The 17870-nt window shown below is 60.4% G+C and overlaps 2 protein-coding genes across 4 annotated transcripts in view; both read left to right on the top strand.

Annotated features, from left to right (window-relative positions):
* The window catches only part of CFAP99 (cilia and flagella associated protein 99), a 39559-nt gene extending 35160 nt beyond the window's left edge, over positions 1-4399 (top strand). The window contains exons 11-15 of the mRNA XM_062213697.1: positions 1522-1663; positions 1796-1947; positions 2187-2392; positions 4015-4177; positions 4283-4399. Coding sequence (XP_062069681.1) covers positions 1522-1663; positions 1796-1947; positions 2187-2392; positions 4015-4177; positions 4283-4399 — 780 coding nt within the window. The remainder of the gene's footprint in view (positions 1-1521; positions 1664-1795; positions 1948-2186; positions 2393-4014; positions 4178-4282) is intronic.
* A 9096-nt stretch (positions 4400-13495) lies between these two features.
* The window catches only part of LOC133774848 (E3 ubiquitin-protein ligase RNF4), a 222394-nt gene continuing 218019 nt past the window's right edge, over positions 13496-17870 (top strand). For all 3 annotated transcript variants that reach the window (XM_062212773.1, XM_062212771.1, XM_062212775.1), the window contains exon 1: positions 13496-13624. The gene's annotated coding sequence lies outside the window, so the exon portion shown is untranslated. The remainder of the gene's footprint in view (positions 13625-17870) is intronic.

The following is a 17870-nucleotide window of genomic DNA, read 5'->3' as shown; positions in this document are numbered from 1 at the left end:
TCAGGCGTCTTGGCTGTGCTGGGCTGTGTGCACCATCAGGTGTGCTTCCCTGTGCCCAGCTCTCTGCTCGGCCAGTGTGCTTACCCATGCCAGGCTCCGTGCTCGGCCAGTGTGCTTACCCGTGCCAGGCTCCGTGCTCGGCCAGTGTGCTTACCCGTGCCAGGCTCCGTGCTCGGCCAGTGTGCTTACCCGTGCCAGGCTCCGTGCTCGGCCAGTGTGCTTACCCGTGCCAGGCTCCGTGCTCGGCCAGTGTGCTTACCCGTGCCAGGCTCCGTGCTCGGCCAGTGTGCTTACCCGTGCCAGGCTCCGTGCTCGGTCAGTGTGCTTACCTGTGCCAGGCTCCGTGCTCGGCCAGTGTGCTTACCCGTGCCAGGCTCCGTGCTCGGCCAGTGTGCTTCCCCGTGCCCAGCTCCGTGCTCGGCCAGAGTGCTTACCTGTGCCCTTGGTCAGGTCTGCTCAGTGTGGCACCAGGGTCATGCCAGGGCTGTTCTGTGTTCTGTGTTGGCTTTCGTTGTGAGGTGTCTCTGGGTAGGTAACGGCAAGCTCCCACTGTGGGTGAGCACGTGGGCAGCCCTGGACGAGGGGTACTCTGCTGTGGAGGGGCCACGGGGATGTGGGCAAGCCTGACGGGACTGCCAGAGTAGGCCCCGAGGCTGCACTGGGACTCGGAGCTGCCTGGGGGCAGACAGAGCTGGGCGTCCACCCCCGGACGCAGGCCAGGTGACCACCGCCTCGTGGTGGGCCAGGCCCTGCGGCTGTCCTCCCAGTTGGCGCACCTCTTCTCCTTGCCCCGCAGTCTCCCAGTGCTGATGCGATGCAGCTGCTGAAGGTGACGCTGCCCCCTGCCCCCTGCTGGGCCGGCACCCAGCGCAGCCTCTTCCAGGAGGCCCGTGACCTGCCCGAGGCCATGCGGCTGGCTGGGGCTGAGGGAGGCAGAGCCCAAAGCCCCGTGCCTCCGGCTCGGGAGCCGGCACCTCCTGCACAGACCCAGGCTGCCTCCCCTTCCCAGCGCGTTCACAAGAGCTGCTGGGAGCTGGGGTGGGGGTGGGGCCGGCGGGGCAGGGCCTCTGCACGTGCTGACCTCCTCGAGACCCCGCGGTGCTGGCAGTGGCCGACCCACCTCCTGATTCCGCACACAGTTCTCCAACCTCTCGGAAAGCTGTGAGAGTATTTTTTTTATCTTAGGACGGTGTTGAGATTTACAGAAACGTCACAGCAGAGCTCGGCCAGCTCCCACATACTCCCCAGCCGGTGCCTCGACCGCGCACGGTTTCCATTAGCCTTCCAGGCTGCCGTAACCAAGCACCACTAACCGGGTGGCTGAGGGCAGAAATTCACCCCCACACCACCTCCAGCAGGAGGACGTGGGGTGGAGTTCCCCCCAGGAGCTGGTGGGCTTAGATCTGGGTCCCGGGGCAATGCAGGGGCGGGCGGGGTCCACCCTGCGTGGGGTGCTGCTCCCTGAGCTGGGGCAGGCCCAGAGGGAGCAGGGGCTCACCGCGGGGTCCTCTGTCCCGGCAGACGGCAGCGCTGATGCGGCAGTGTGCACAGAGGCGGCTCCAGGAGGAGCGGTCGGTGAGGGAGCGGGTGGAGCAGGTGGTGGAGGCGCAGAAGAACGTGAAGGCGGCTCAGGCGAAGCTGGTCCAGGACCGGCGGCAGATAGGTACCAGGGGCAGCCAGGGGCACGCGGCCCTGCCCAGCACCCCCAGGGTCCCGAGCAAGCTACTGCAGTGAGCGGGAGGCGGGGGGCGGCCCTGGCCCGTGGGCGCCCTCAGCACCGCGCCTGGCCCCCAAGTTCAGGAAGTGATGGAGGAGAGCCGGGAGCTGCTGCAGCGCACCGCGGAGGCCGCCAGGGAGGAGCAGAGGCGGCGCTGGGAGCTCACCTCTCAGCTGCGGGCACTGGAGACACAGCCCACGCGCAAGGGCAAGCTGGTGGACCTGACCCAGGTGAGGAGCCTCCTCGGGTGCTGCCGGCAGCTCTGGTCCCGGCAGTCATCGCGAGCCCCCACACTGGGACAGATCGTGACCCTGGGGGCAGGGGGGGGGGGGCAGGGTGTAGAGAGGACAGAGAAGCTGGGGGGGGGGGGCAGGGCACAGCAGCCGGTTACCCAAGCAGGAACCAAGCACTGTACACAAGGGAGGCCCAGCCCAGCTCCCAGACTGTGGCCTCCCCCACCCCACCCCAGATCCCAGGGTACGGCCTGGAAGGGGAGATGTCGGTGGTGGAGCTGCGCGAGCGCCTGGCCCTGCTCAGAGAGAGCCAGCGGCGCAAGGAGGAGGAGAAGCGGGATGAGATCATCCAGGGCAGGCGCGCCAGGAGCCAGGAGCTGCGCAACACGCTGGAGCAGATCTCGCTGTGCCGAGCGGCCATGGGACGGGCCGCAGCCTTGAGGTCCGTGTGGAGGGTGCGGGGGTCCGGGTCCAGGCTGCCTCTGCCCTCCTGGGTGGGCCCTCCCAGCTTCCTGCCCACCAGGTCCCTGGCTGCTGCGCCAGGTGGCTTCCAGGCCCAGAACCGGTGGGTGCAGCTGTGGGTGACACAGATGCTGCCCTGGGTGTGGCCCCCACGGGGCTCCACCGCGCTGGCTGGCTGTTTGGAAGGGGCTGCAGGCATCCGAGGCTTTGCTCCTAAACACGTTTGTGACAGCATTGTCCTACATAGCCACAGCACCATGAACAGCCAGAAAAGTTCCCAGAAATGTGCAACGTCACCTGAATATCTCGTCTGTATCCACATTTCTCCAGGGGCCCCCAGACTGACTGTAGCATTTGCTGCAACAGTTTTCTAACATGGCTCTGGCTGAGAGTCACACATACCCATGTGGGCAACCCCCCCCCCCCGTTTTACTTGGTTTTGGGGACTGTGTGGTGGCTTTTCCCAACCTCCGTGGGCCCTGGCCTGACGCCTAGCGAGGCGGCACCCAGACCTGGCTCTGAGCCTGGCACACAGGGCTTCAGAGCGAGTGTCTGAGTAGGGGGTGACGACAGTGACCACAGGGCCCAGGTGAGTGTCCTAGCAGAGAACCCGTCACCACTGTGCCTCCGCGTGACTGCTACTCTGGTCCCTCCACACCGCTGGGGGCTGGCCGCTGGCAGCCCCCCCCCCCCCCCCACCGAGGTGGCACACACGCAGGAAACCTCACCACTTGCCAGCGGCCGGCCTCGGCCCGGAGGACCCAGAAGCAGTTGGTTGTTGCCAGAGGGACTCCAAGAGCCCAGCAGGTGCCACCGACACTCCGGGAGCACCCCTCACGAGTGGGGCCGATCCCGTGGCACCAACTCACCAGGAACAGCTCCTGCAAATGCCCTGGCGCCGTGATGCGCGTCCAGCGAGGGTCGAGGGCACAGACCACAGGCTGTCAGTGGGGACCCTAGGCAGGAGAGCAGCGAGGTGACAAAGGGGCTTTCCCATCGCTTAAAAGAGTGACAGAGAGAGAGAGAGAAATACCTTCCATCCAATGGTCGAGCTGGGGCTGGGCCAGGTGGAAGCCAGGAGCCAGGAACTCTATCCCGGTCTCCCCGGAGTGTGGCAGGGATCCAAGCACCTGGGGTGGGGACATCCCCGCTGCCTCCCGGGAGCCGGAGCAGGGAGCTGGATCAGAGGCAGAGCAGCCGGCTACAACTTGCACTCCCAGGTGGGACGCAGGGCTGTCACCTTGCTGCCCCACAGGCCCGCCCTGCCGTCCACATTTTACCCCTATTTTACGTGTAGTTAATACATAATGTTTAAAGAAATGTTGGGGCCAGCGTGTGGCACAGGCCTCCTCCTATGACTCTGGGATCCCACAGGACGCGGGTTCGGGTCCCAGCTGCTCCTCTTCCTATCCGGCTCCCTGCCAATGGGCCTCGGGACACAGCGGAAGATGGCCCAAGTCCCTGAGCCCCGGCCTCCTACGTAGGAGACCTGGATGAAGCTCAGCCCCCGCCATGGCGGCCATGTGGGCCTGGGCCGGTGCCCCATCCGGGGCCGGGGTCAGGCCTTGGCGCCGCTCCTAAGCCCGCCCCGTTGCCGGCCAGGTGGGAGGAGAAGAAAGCGCAGGCGGCGGCCCCGGGCGACCTCTCCAAGGACGAGCGCGTGCGGGAGCTGCGGCGCAGAGTGGAGGAGCGGGCGGCCGAGCGCCGCAGGCAGGCGGCCCTGCTGCGCGTGGTGGCGCCGAGGGCAGCGCGACCCCAGGCCGCGGTGAGCAGGGGCTGCGGACGCTGGGCGGGAGGCGGGCCAGGCCGTGGCGCGGCGGGGCGCGCGGGAGGCCGCGGGGGTGACGCTCTGCCGCCCGCTGCCCGGCAGGGTCCGGCGGAGGCGCAGCACTGGCAGGAGCTGGCGCGCAGCCGGGAGCGCAGGCTGCAGGCGCGGCAGCGCGGGGCCGCCCCTCCGGGGCCCGCGCCCCGCCTCGAGGCCGCCTGAGCCCCGCCCGGGCGGCGCGCGCGGCCGGCGGCGCGCACCTGTTCTCCACCGTCGCCACCTGCCCGGAGCAGACTGGCCAGAGCAGGGGCGAGACGCCCAGTGACTGCACGGGAGAAACGTATGCTGAAGGAGTGTCCGCTCTCCATACGGAATTAAAGTTTAACTGGGTGCCCTGTATTTTCACATGCTAAATCTGGCCGCGCTGGCCCGGGTCCCAGCCCTTCTCCGCGGTCCAGGGCAAGGCGTTCTCGGGCCCCAGAACCTGGAGTCCCCACCTGTGCCCCTAGGCGGGTTCCTTCTCCTACGAAACGGGCCCAGGGAAGTGGCCAGGATTCTTGGGCACCAGCTAAGGACTGGCCCTTCCGGGCCTGTCCCCTGCAGCCCTCACGATGCTAGGCAAGGGTGAGGCCCCCCAAGTTGAGCACCCCCACATCCTCTCAGCATCACTGCAGGAGCCCTGCTTGGAGGCACGAGCTGCCCCCGCCCCCCCCCCCCCCCGCAGGAACCAGGATGGAAAAACAGCAGGAAAAGTAAAGAACGGGCAGGTGCTTGGCCTAGCCGCCGAGGCCCACCCTGAACACCGGGGCGCCTGGGAGTCAGTCCCGGCTCCTTTTCCAAATCCAGCTACCGGGCACCCCGGGAAGCAGGCAGCAGTTGGTGGCTGAAATGGTTGGGTCCTTGCCACCCACTTGCAGGCCTGGACTGAGCTCCTGGCTCCTGGCTTCCTCCTGGCCCAGCCCCTGCTGTTACCAGCAGGGGAGGGAATGCGTGAATAGGACCTCTCTCTCTCCATCTTTGGCTCTCTGCCTTTGAAATAACTAAAATTTTTAAAAGGTAAAGCACATTACCAGGGGAGAGAATAGGGCAGTCCGCGGGGGAAGGGAGTAATAAGGCCGGGGGCTGACAGACGATGTGTGTCCAGGAGAGAGGCCCCCCACACCTTCCCCTTCCTCCTGGGGCCCGCAGAGAGGCCACCTCGGTCCCAGGGAGCACTCAGGAAGGGGGCATCCCAGCACTGAGAAGAACAGATGAAAGTGGAGCCCTACCCACTATGCTGAATCATATCAGACTTCCCACAAGCTGGGTTGGTAAAGAGGGATTCCCATCGCTGTTGAATCCGAGCTGGGAGCAGATTAAATTCCGTCTCAACCAATAAAGTTTTGCCACCTTGCGATGTGTAAGCCCACGTCATTTGACATTGAGGGGTACGTCGATGGTTGCTGATCCAGAGACCCCTGGAGCCCTGAGGCTTTGAAAGGGGACTTCTTAGGTCCTAGAACTGGCAATCCAGAGGAGGGTGGCTGCAGCCTGTGCCGACCTCCAGCCGGGCAGCAGGTCCAGCCCCACGGACCCTGAACGTGTGGAGCTGGCGTGGGGGACGAGGGGTCTGCACGGTGGCCTGAGCAAGCCTGGTGGCAAGGAGGGGAGGGAGCCTTCTACCAGGCCGGCCTCCACTGGAGGAACCTGGGGCCCCCCCAAACCCGAGTGCTGCCGGCAACAATGCAAGCTGCCCTCCCCGCTCTGCCATGCCTGCCTGGGTGGGAGCAGGCCTGGGACTGTCCCGTGAAGGCGTGGCCTAAGGGTAGATGGACGGCAAGTGTCTCCCTGCGTCCACACCTCCACTTGTGACTACACCCCCAGTCAAGAGGTTACATCTGCATCCCGTGTCTGTGCCTCTGGTACAGTAGGCTGCAGCCAAGGTGACAGTGCCCCAGTTTTTTGTTTTGTTTTGTTTTTAAGGTTTATTTATTCATTTGAAAGTTGGAGTTACATGGAGAGACAGAACCATCATCTGCTGGTTCACTACCCAGATGGCCACAACGGAGCCAGGATCTTTCCTGGGTCTCCTCTGTGGGTTTAGGGGCCCAAACTCTTGGGCCATTTTTCGCTGCTTTTCCCAGGCCATTAGCAGGGAGCCAGATCAGAAAGGGAACAGCCAGGATTCCATCCGACGCCGGCATTGCGTAGGGATGCCGGCATTGCAGGCAGAGCTCAACCTGCTGCACCACAGTGCCGGCCCCGGTGCCCCAGTGGCCCAGCCTGAGCCTCAAGTGGCCTTGGAGCTTCTACTTGTTCTCTTTTATTTATTTATTTTTCTTTTTTTAAATTTATTTTTAACAGGCAGAGTGGACAGTGAGAGAGAGAAACAGAGAGAAAGGTCTTCCTTTTTCCGTTGGTTCACCGCTCCGACTGGGACTAGAACCTGGGGTGCCGGTGCCTCAGGTGGAGGATTAACCTATTGAGCTGTGGCGCCGGCCTATTTATGTATTTTTTAAAGATGTATTTCTTTCTTTGAAAGACAGAGTTACAGAGAGGCAGAGGCAGAGAGAGAGAGAGGTCTTCCATCCACTGGTTCACTTCACAAATGGCCACCATGGCGGGGGCTGGGCTGATCCGAACAGGAGCCTGGAGCTTTCTCTGGGTCTCCCACATGGATGCAGGGGCCCGAGGACCTGGACCATCTTCTACTGCTTTCCCAGGCCATAGCAGAGAGCTGGATGGGAAGTGGAGCAGCCAGGACTTGAACTGGTGCCCATATGGGATGCCGGCGCTGCAGGTGTCAGCTTTACCTGCCATGCCACAGTGCTGGCCTCTACTTGTTCTCCTGAAACCCTGCCCAGGCCCTGTGTGAGCAGACCAGGGTGGCCGGCTGGGAGAAGGCACCCTGTGGAGGAGAGACAGTTGTCCCAAGAGCCATGCTAGACTGCCCTACAACCACAGACCCCAGCCTGTGAGGCTGGCCAGGACCAGAACACCCCCCCTCCCCCATCGCCCCAGCTGACTTGTACACGGGCAACACATACCTCTTGTTTAAAGTTCTGAGCTTTGGGGGCTGGTGCTGTGGCGTAGCAGGTAAAGCGGCCACCTGCAGTACTGGCATCCCATATGGGCGCCAGTTCGAGTCCCGGCTGCTCCTCCAATCCAGCTCATTGCTGTGGCCTAGGAAAGCAGTGGAAGATGGCCCAAGTCCTTGGGCCCCTGTTCCCGTGTGGGAGACCTGGAAGAAGCTCCTGGCTCCTGGCTTTGGACGGGCGTAGCTCTGGCCATTGTAGCCATCTGGGGAGTGAACCAGTGGATGGAAGACCTCTCTCTTTCCCTTTGCCTATGCCTCTCTGTAACTCTGCTTTTCAAATAAATAAATAAATCTTAAAAAGTTCTGAGCTTGATTTGTTGCGCAGCCCCCTGCCTCACCCTCCCTGCATAAACCCTCGGAAAGGCAATCAAGCCAGCCAGGGGTATGGCCCCGCTGTGCTGCAAACGCTCTGGGCGCTCTTGGCTGCACCACCTCAGGGGCTGACACTCTGCCCGAGCACACGCTAGTCAGAAGACCCTCTAAGAGCTCCAGAGACCCATGTAGGCGGGGCCCTAGAGAGACAGTTAAGGGGGTGGGCATTTGGCAAAGCGGTTAAGAAACCGCTTGGGACACCTGCATCCTAGATCTGAGTGGGTTCAAGTCCTGGCTCTGCTTCTGATTCCAGCGTCCTGAAAATGTGCACCCTGGGAGGCAACAGGTGATGGCTCAAGCACTTGGGTTACTGCCACCCAGGTGGGAGACCCCAAGGGAGTTCATGGCTCCTGGCTTCAGCCTGGCCCAGCCATAGCTGTCGTGGGCATTTAGGGAGTGAACCAGCAGATGAAAATGTTCTTTCCCTCTCTCTCTCTCTCTCTCTCTCTCTCTTTTTTTTTTTTTTTAAGAGTTATTTATTTATTTGAGAGGTAGAGTTACAGTGAGAGGAGAGACAGAAAGAAAGGTCTTTCATCCGCTGGTTCATTCCCCAAATGGCCACAACGGCCAAAGCTGTGCCCATCCGAAGCCAGGAACCAGGAGCTTCTTCCGGTCTCCCACACGGGTGCAGGGGCCCAAGAACTTGAGCCATCTTCTACTGCTTTCCCAGGCCATAGCAGAGAGCTGGATTGAAAGAGGAGCAGCCAGGACTTGAACTGGCGCCCATATGGGATGGCAGCCCTGCAGACGAGGGTTAACCTATTGTGCCACAGCGCTGGCTCCAAGATGTCTGTTTCTGTCCCTCTATCCTTGTGTCGCTGCTTCTCAAATACATTTTTACATTCTGTCTCAGTTAAATTAAATGTCTTAACTATTCATATAAAATACAAGTTCCTATTCTTGAATTCTGTTTATCGATGTGGTCATTTTTAACCATTCTTATTAAAAAATAAATGTTTTACTATCTACTGATTGTCTCCCCAGTGCCTGCAACAGGGGCATGGGTGGGGGGAGGGGTGGGCTCGCCAAAGCTGAACAGCTGGGACTCCAGCCAGGCCTCCCACGAGGAAGCATCTCCACTCACTACCATACCAAATCCCCTTAGAATATCAAAGACAGAGATTGTAACTCAACACAAAGACATAAATGCTCCAGTTCCAACCTGTCTTGTCATTCCCAGATATGGCTCAACCTTCAAGTTAAAGAACCGCTGTAAGAGACTATCCCCAGGGACAGGGTCCTGGGGCTGTTAGGTAGGAAGTCAGAAATGAACTTATGTGTGTGTGACAAAGGCCTAAGGCACTGACACCAGGTCCAGCATCTGCATCGCAAAGTCATCCCGACCACCTTCCGGGGCAGCCCAGTATCTGCACTTCAAACGCCCAGCCCCTTCTACCCGACAACCATCCTTCCGATACCGAGGCTTCCCCCAGTCTGATAACTTCAAGGGGGAAACTCAGAAAGGAATTTTTCGTATTTACATCCAAAAAACCCTTTGTTCCAGGAAGAGCAGAGGCCGGAAGGCAAGACCCATCCCCTTAAAAACCAGACTGGGCGTTCAGCCCTCTGCCTCTCTGCGGAGCCGCCCGCCTGGCCTGCCCAGGTGTACTCTCTCCACTCAACCACGTAACCTCGCTCTCCCCCAGTCCAAGCGACTGGGCGCTCTCTCAGGCTCTGTCTGGACAGGTGCCCATCCGTTCTTACAGACGTTCCTTCCCTAATAAACCTTGCTATTTGCTTTCCACTACTTTCTGTCTCTGCCTGAATTCTTTCTTGCGTGAAGACAAGAACCCTTGCTTCTCCGGTAACAGGACCAGAGATGGTGGCTGGGCTCTTTTGTCTGGTTGCTAAATCCATGTGCTGTAGGAACCCCCTCAAAGCTAGTTGAAGGAATTGCTGCTAAAACCCCCAATACTGGGTCCACCAACCAGCCCAATGCACTGTGAGCCAATTACTGCCACCAGGATGGTGGAAGAGAGGAGATGTTTGTGGCAAAGCACAGAGCAGGGGCGGGGCACCTGTCAATCCCTTGGCTCCTCGAGCAGCTGGGTGGAGGTCGTCCCGATGTTGGGGTTGAGGTGCGTGTTCAGCCCATGTCCAGGTCCCTGGCCGGTGACAGCGTGTCTTTCTGGGAATCTGAGGACAGTCAAGTGGGCTCCAGTCAGTCTGGGGGCTACGAGCAGGCGGGAGCGTTGACCTCAGTTCTTGTCACGCCGAAGAATTTCCACACGGACAGTGAGCAAAGAATCTGTTGACAGCGAAAAGCTGCCACTGAAATCGGACAAGACCCCCTAAAATTTACCCTGAATGTGGCCCCTTAAAGTTCCCTAGAAATGCTATCCGGGGTGCCACATGTGCTACTGGAATTTGGGGTGCCTCACGATTTCACCGCGGGCTTATTGCTAAATCCCCGATAGTAATAAGCCCGAGAGGTTTTTGCCTAATATTTAGAGAAGAATTCTAAATACTGGCACAGATAAACGAGGCAGCAGGGTACGTTTTATGCTTTATGTAGTAAGAAAGGTGCATAAGAGAGTGAAAGCTTTATTTAGGGGAGAGAGGTGAATAGGGGTTCATACCGAGCACCAGGAACCAGCCACGTGGATGAGCATCTGGCCAGGAAGCCTAGAGCACAGGGCCCGAAGGCCATGCGCCCTGGAGGCGCAGGGCTACAGCAAGCCCTGTCCTGGCAAGAGGCCAGGGAAAAAGAGCAGGGCTGGCACACTGTGCCCCAGGCTTTTAACCCACTCCAAAGGGGAGTGGTCAATTAACCTGATTGGCTGGTGCGGCCAGGTAGGGGAACAAAGCCACTCAGGGGCGTGGCAAAGGCATCAGGTAGGGGCATGAGGCCACACAGGGGTGTGGCAAAGGCGTGGTCTTCCAGTTCACAAATCTGATCAACCCCAACCTGTATGCCTGCCTACTTCACCACCACGGCAGACAGGAGTGGGACTCCAAGGGAGGAGGTGCCAGTTAAGCCGGGGGGGGGGGGCTGCCTTTTCATTACTATTATTATTTCATTTATTTGAAAGGCAGGGTTACAGAGAGAAAGAGGAGACACACAGAGAGAGGTCTCCCAGAGTGACCACAATGGCCAGCACTGAGCCAGGCTGCAACCATGAGCCAGGAGCTTCTTCTGGGTCTCCCCCATGGATATGTCACCAGAGAACAGGCTGTGGAAGCCGTGGGGCTCTTTACACAAGAAAGAGTTCAAGCCAAGTGATAAGGCTCTACTGGGGACAGGGCATCTGTCAGAATGGAAGCGACAGAGAGCGAGCGCCCCAGTTGCTCAGACTGGGGGAGAGCGAGGTTGCACGGTTACCTAGTTGAGTGGAGAGAATACACCAGGCGGGCGGCTCAGCAGAGAGGCAGAGGACCGAGCGAGCAGTCTGGACTCCCTAGTTTTTAAGGGAGTCTGCTTACCACCTTCCCCTCTCCTCCAGGACAAAGGATGGGTTCGCTGGGTGAAAATTAGCAAATTCCTCCCCAGATCTGCTGGCAGAGGGGCTTCCCTTGGAGGTCTGTGAAGGTTTTCCTGCAAGGTGTCCGGCGCATAACAAATCTTCCCAGGCAGACGAATCAATTGATTCACAGGCTTTTATTGGGGTTCCGCTCCCGGGCGAGGTTCCACGGCCCCAACAGAGCAACAGAGCGGGGGCCGGGGAAGTCGCGCCTCAGAGATTGGGAGGGCTCCTTTTATAGATTCAGGGCATGGGAGTTAAAGGTTGAGGCGGGTCTGATCCTCACTGGTTGACCTTTGGGCACCGGCAGGGACCTTGACAAGGACTTTCTTCCCCGGAAGTAGGCCTCTCCGTTCCCAGAAGTGTAGGCCTTCCCTCCTTGCGGGTCCCAAAGCTACCATTTACTGCCCGTGTTATCAGGTCAGGTAACCCATCTGGTCCTGAGGAGAGAATCCTCCTGGGAGCTTTCCTTGGGAGAAGGGCTGGGACCACCTGGGCAGGACTTGACAGTGCCAGATGCTGGGCTTCTGGAGCCTCCACAGTAGGTGCTGGGCTTCAGGCCTGTCTCATACACACACAGGCTAAATTTCTGACTTCCTACCTAACAGGTACAGGGGCCCGAACATTTGGGTCATCCTCCCTGCTTTCCCAGGCACATGAGCATGGAGCTGGATCAGAAGTGGAGCACTTAGGACTCAAACTAGCACCCATAAGGTGCTGTAGGTGGCTTAACCTGCTATGCCACAGCACCTGCGGGGGTGGGCTGGGGTGAGTCACACGACTGCCTTTTTATTTTATTTTATTTTTTAAGATTTCTTCATTTATTTGAAAGGCAGAGTTACAGGGAGGCAGAGAGAGAGAGAGTCTTCCATCTTTCCATCTGTTGTACCACTCCGCAGATGTTCAAAATGGCTGGAGCTGTGCTGATCCGAAGCCAGGAGCCTCCTCCTGGTCTCCCACGCCGATGCAGGGGCCCAAGCACTTGGGCCATCTTCCACTGCTTTCCCAGGCCATAGCAGAGAGCTGGGTTGGAAGTGGAGCAGCCAGGACTTGAACTGGGGCCCACATGGGATGCCGGCACTGCAGGCGGTGGCTTTACCCGCTACACCACAGCACTGGCCCCTTGCTGCCTTTTACATGAAGGCTCTCTGGCCCCTTTCTGAAAACCAGACCTAGACTTCACCAGGAGGAACAGAGTACCAGCTGGTCAGAAGGCAGGGATGTTAATTCTGTGAAGCCTTGACAAAACCCCTGTGGGTAACTGACCTGACCTCCCATCTGCCTGTCCACCCCTCACAGTGGTTCCTGGAAAGGAAATCGCCCAAGGCGAGACCTAGGGTCCAGATGTTATCTGCAGGGGAGATAAGTGTCCGCTGCCTCAACTCAGAGCGAAGTTTAGGCCAAGCTGGAAGGAAGGGCCGGGGCTAGGACTCAAGGTGTCTAGCCAGCCTCAGCATCACAGGCCCGGCTCCAGCCCAGGGCCTCAGCTCCGCGGGGCTCACCCCTGCCAGTGCGGTGTTGGGTTCACAGGTGAGGGCAGCCTGGGACCCAGGGGGCTCAGATTCCCGCAGCAGGCATCCAGGGCTCCGCCTGCGCCCGGGGCTGGAGGACGCTTTTCTCCAGGCCGTTCTTGGGGTGCCTTGCCCTCCGGGCCCTCGCACACCGGGCCCCTGACACCCTGACTCCCCTCCCCAGGCTGCGGGACACCCAGCTCCCTCCTTCCTGCCCAGCTCTCTGCTTCTCCCTCCCGGTACTCCGGCTCCAAGCTCGCTTCCTCGGGACAGCCCTCCCAGACGTGGCGGTTTAGGGCCCCTCTGGGCTGCGCCAGGGGGGACTGGGCCGGGGTCCTCGCGGGGACGGTGACCGCCCCGCCCCGTCCAGGGCCTGGAACCAGGCGGCGGTGTTCCAGGCCCGGCTGCCAGCTCGTGCCCCGGGAATATTCCTCTCCAAGGTCTCGCGAACAAGGAAGAGCAGGGCGGAACGTCTGGCCTGGACCAACGTCCAGCTTTACGTCGCCGGCCGGCCTCGTGCAGTTAGCACCATGGTGGCTGCTGTGCGGGTGGCAGCGCAGGACCGGGACCGTTCGGAGCCCCCTCGGCTCCGGAGAGCACGAGCCGGCCAGTGCCGGTCACCGAGGGTCGGCGGGCAGCTCCTGCGGGCCAAGCGCTCGGACCACCCTCAGACCACAACTCCCGAGAGGCCTTGCAGGCGGCGCGGCGCGGACAAGGTCTGTCGCGAGAATACAGAAGCAGAGGCGCGCGAGCGTGGGCGGGGCCGGAAGCGACGCAGTTCAAAGTGGTAATGGACGTCTTCCTTATCCAATAGAATTGGAAATAGGGCCCCTTCCCCGGCAGCCGCGGGGGAAGGGGAGGCGGTGGCCACTGGGGACGTGCGGGGGGCGGGGCCCGGGCCTCGGGAGCGGAAGTGGGTCGCTGTGGCGGCGGCGGCGCCTGGCTCGGGGGCTCTCCTCAGCGGCTTGAAGGTGCTTCCTCGCTCCAGTGCAGTGGCGGCGGCGCCTCCCGGGCCGGAGCAGCTCGGGTAAGGCCCGGCGCCTCGGGGAGGGGGCGGCGGCCGGGGCCCAGCAGACGCCGCGTTCGCGCGGCCTGTCCGGGCCTCGGCGGCCGCGGCTCCGGCAGCCGCCCAGCGCGGCGCGACCCGGTGCGGGCCCCGGAGTCCGGGCCGGGCCTGCCGGGCCTTCGGGCCGCCTGCGCCGGCGTCCCGAGCCTCGCCGGGCGCGGGAGGGGAGGTCCAGGGGGCTCCCCCGGCCGCGGCCGCACGACCGGGCTCGGAACCCCGAGAGGGAAACTGAGGCCGGGCCGGGCCGCCCAAGGTCACGGAGAGGCGCCGGCCGGCCGGCGGCGGGGGCCCGCGGAGGCTCTGTTCTCCTTTGTGCTGGCGCCGCCGCCCCGCCGCCGTGGGCCCGCGAGCTCGCCGGAACGCCTGGCCGCGTGGCGGGCGCTCGGCTCGGCCGGGCGCGGGGCCTGGAGCCCGGGGAGCCGCGCTCCTGGGTGCAGCGTGGGCCGGAGACCCGCGTGGGAGCCGCGGCGGACCCTCGGGCGCCGGACCCGGTGCCCACCAGCGTCCGCCCCGGGCGGGGAGGGCCGAGCCTGGGCGAGCCGCGCCTGCGGGATGCAGCTTTTGTCTTCCCACGGCGCCCGTGGACGTGCAGGGTCTCGGCCCGCGCAGCCGTGCAGGGGTCCTGGCGGTGAGGTGGGCCGCCCGCGGGCGCACGGCGGAGCCGAGTGCCAGCTGCGGGACCCGGAGTGCGGGCGTGTGGCCGTGGGAGGCGGCGGCGGTGAAGGGGATTTGCTCTGGGTCGGTTTTGCCTGTGAGTTTGGGGTCGTTGTGTTGCTTGAACTTGACCTTCCAGCCCTGACTCGAACCTCACTAATGACGCTTACGAATGTCCCAATTGCTGTCCTGGTACGCTTGCTCCTCGGACGCCGTCTTCCCGACTGCTCGCCGCCATGACCTTAGGGCCGCGTATACGGTATACTGTGTGTCTGCTTTTTATTTAAAGATCTATAGAGAGGGAGAGACAGATCTTCGTCTGTTGGTTCACTCCCCAAATGGCCGCCGTAGCCAGGGCTGGGCTGGGTGGAAGCCAGGAGCTTTATCTGAGTCTCCCAAGGCGGCCCAGGGGCCCAAGCATTAGGGCCATCTGCTTCCCGGGCACATTAGCAGGGCTTGGGATTGGAAATGGAGCAGCTGGGATTCCAATGGCTTCCATTTGGGATACTGGAACTGCAGATGGTGGCTTAAACTGCTACACCAGAGTGCTGGCTCCTACAGTATGTCCTTTGTGTACTGTACATGTATCTGTTCTTTTTTTTTTTTTTTTTTTTTTAAAGATTTGTTTATTTACTTGCTAGACTAGGGAGAGGACAGGCAGAGAGAGAGAGAGGTCTTCCATCTGCTGGTTCACTCCTCAGATGCCCACAACGGCCAGAGCTGCACCGTTCCAAAGCCAGAAGCCAGGAGCTTCTTCCAGGTCTCCCACGTGGGTGCAGGGGCCCAAGGACTTGGGCCATCTTCCGCTGCTTTCCCAGGCCATAGCAGAGAGCTGCACGGGGAGTAGAGCAGCCAGGACTCAAACCGGTGCCCATATGGGATGCCGGCACTACATGTTGTGGCGTTACCCCCTACGCCAAGCGCTGGCCCCCATGTATCTGATCTTAATACATAAAATGAGTAGGATTTTTCACCTCTTTCAGAAGACATACTTTAATATTCTGAGCACAGTTTTGAGGCAAACAGCAGTGGATTACAACAATGAACAAAATAAGAATGTGCTGCCTCTCCTGGAGCTAAGGGCTGAGAGACCCAGAAAGTCCCTGACACTGTAGTACAGACTGTGCAGGAAGTGTGGCGAGAGATGAGGCTGGAGAAACACGCAGGAACCAGAGAGATGGGACAGACTGGAGACACAGGCAGGATCCAGAGATGGGACAGACTGGAGACACAGGCAGGAACCAGAGATGGGACAGACTGGAGACACAGGCAGGAACCAGAGAGATGGGACAGACTGGAGACACACAGGATCCAGAGATGGGACAGACTGGAGACACAGGCAGGATCCAGAGATGGGACAGACTGGAGACACAGGCAGGATCCAGAGAGATGGGACAGACTGGAGACACACAGGATCCAGAGATGGGACAGACTGGAGACACACAGGATCCAGAGATGGGACAGACTGGAGACACGCAGGATCCAGAGATGGGACAGACTGGAGACACAGGCAGGATCCAGAGATGGGACAGACTGGAGACACAGGCAGGATCCAGAGAGATGGGACAGACTGGAGACACAGGCAGGAACCAGAGATGGGACAGACTGGAGACACAGGCAGGATCTAGAGATGGGACAGACTGGAGACACACAGGATCCAGAGATGGGACAGACTGGAGACACACAGGATCCAGAGATGGGACAGACTGGAGACACAGGCAGGATCCAGAGATGGGACAGACTGGAGACACAGGCAGGATCCAGAGAGATGGGACAGACTGGAGACACACAGGATCCAGAGATGGGACAGACTGGAGACACACAGGATCCAGAGATGGGACAGACTGGAGACACAGGCAGGAACCAGAGAGATGGGACAGACTGGAGACACAGGCAGGATCCAGAGATGGGACAGACTGGAGACACACAGGATCCAGAGATGGGACAGACTGGAGACACAGGCAGGAACCAGAGAGATGGGACAGACTGGAGACACAGGCAGGATCCAGAGATGGGACAGACTGGAGACACAGGCAGGATCCAGAGATGGGACAGACTGGAGACACAGGCAGGAACCAGAGAGATGGGACAGACTGGAGACACAGGCAGGATCCAGAGATGGGACAGACTGGAGACACAGGCAGGATCCAGAGATGGGACAGACTGGAGACATGTGCAGGATCCAGAGATGGGACAGACTGGAGACACGCAGGATCCAGAGATGGGACAGACTGGAGACACAGGCAGGATCCAGAGATGGGACAGACTGGAGACACACAGGATCCAGAGATGGGACAGACTGGAGACACACAGGATCCAGAGATGGGACAGACTGGAGACACAGGCAGGATCCAGAGATGGGACAGACTGGAGACACACAGGATCCAGAGATGGGACAGACTGGAGACACAGGCAGGATCCAGAGATGGGACAGACTGGAGACACAGGCAGGATCCAGAGATGGGACAGACTGGAGACACACAGGATCCAGAGATGGGACAGACTGGAGACACAGGCAGGAACCAGAGAGATGGGACAGACTGGAGACACAGGCAGGATCCAGAGATGGGACAGACTGGAGACACAGGCAGGATCCAGAGATGGGACAGACTGGAGACATGTGCAGGATCCAGAGATGGGACAGACTGGAGACACGCAGGATCCAGAGATGGGACAGACTGGAGACACAGGCAGGATCCAGAGATGGGACAGACTGGAGACACACGCAGGATCCAGAGATGGGACAGACTGGAGACACGCAGGATCCAGAGATGGGACAGACTGGAGACACAGGCAGGATCCAGAGATGGGACAGACTGGAGACACAGGCAGGATCCAGAGATGGGACAGACTGGAGACACGCAGGATCCAGAGATGGGACAGACTGGAGACACACAGGATCCAGAGATGGGACAGACTGGAGACACAGGCAGGATCCAGAGATGGGACAGACTGGAGACACGCAGGATCCAGAGATGGGACAGACTGGAGACACAGGCAGGATCCAGAGATGGGACAGACTGGAGACACGCAGGATCCAGAGATGGGACAGACTGGAGACACGCAGGATCCAGAGATGGGACAGACTGGAGACACAGGCAGGATCCAGAGATGGGACAGACTGGAGACACAGGCAGGATCCAGAGATGGGACAGACTGGAGACACACAGGATCCAGAGATGGGACAGACTGGAGACACACAGGATCCAGAGATGGGACAGACTGGAGACACAGGCAGGATCCAGAGATGGGACAGACTGGAGACACACAGGATCCAGAGATGGGACAGACTGGAGACACACAGGATCCAGAGATGGGACAGACTGGAGACACAGGCAGGATCCAGAGATGGGACAGACTGGAGACACAGGCAGGATCCAGAGATGGGACAGACTGGAGACACACAGGATCCAGAGAGATGGGACAGACTGGAGACACAGGCAGGATCCAGAGATGGTTCAGACTGGAGACACGTGCAGGATCCAGAGATGGGACAGACTGGAGACACGCAGGATCCAGAGATGGGACAGACTGGAGACACACAGGATCCAGA

Source organism: Lepus europaeus, chromosome 16, assembly GCF_033115175.1.
Source record: "Lepus europaeus isolate LE1 chromosome 16, mLepTim1.pri, whole genome shotgun sequence".
NCBI lineage: Eukaryota > Metazoa > Chordata > Mammalia > Lagomorpha > Leporidae > Lepus > Lepus europaeus.
This window is presented reverse-complemented; position numbering and strand designations above follow the sequence as displayed.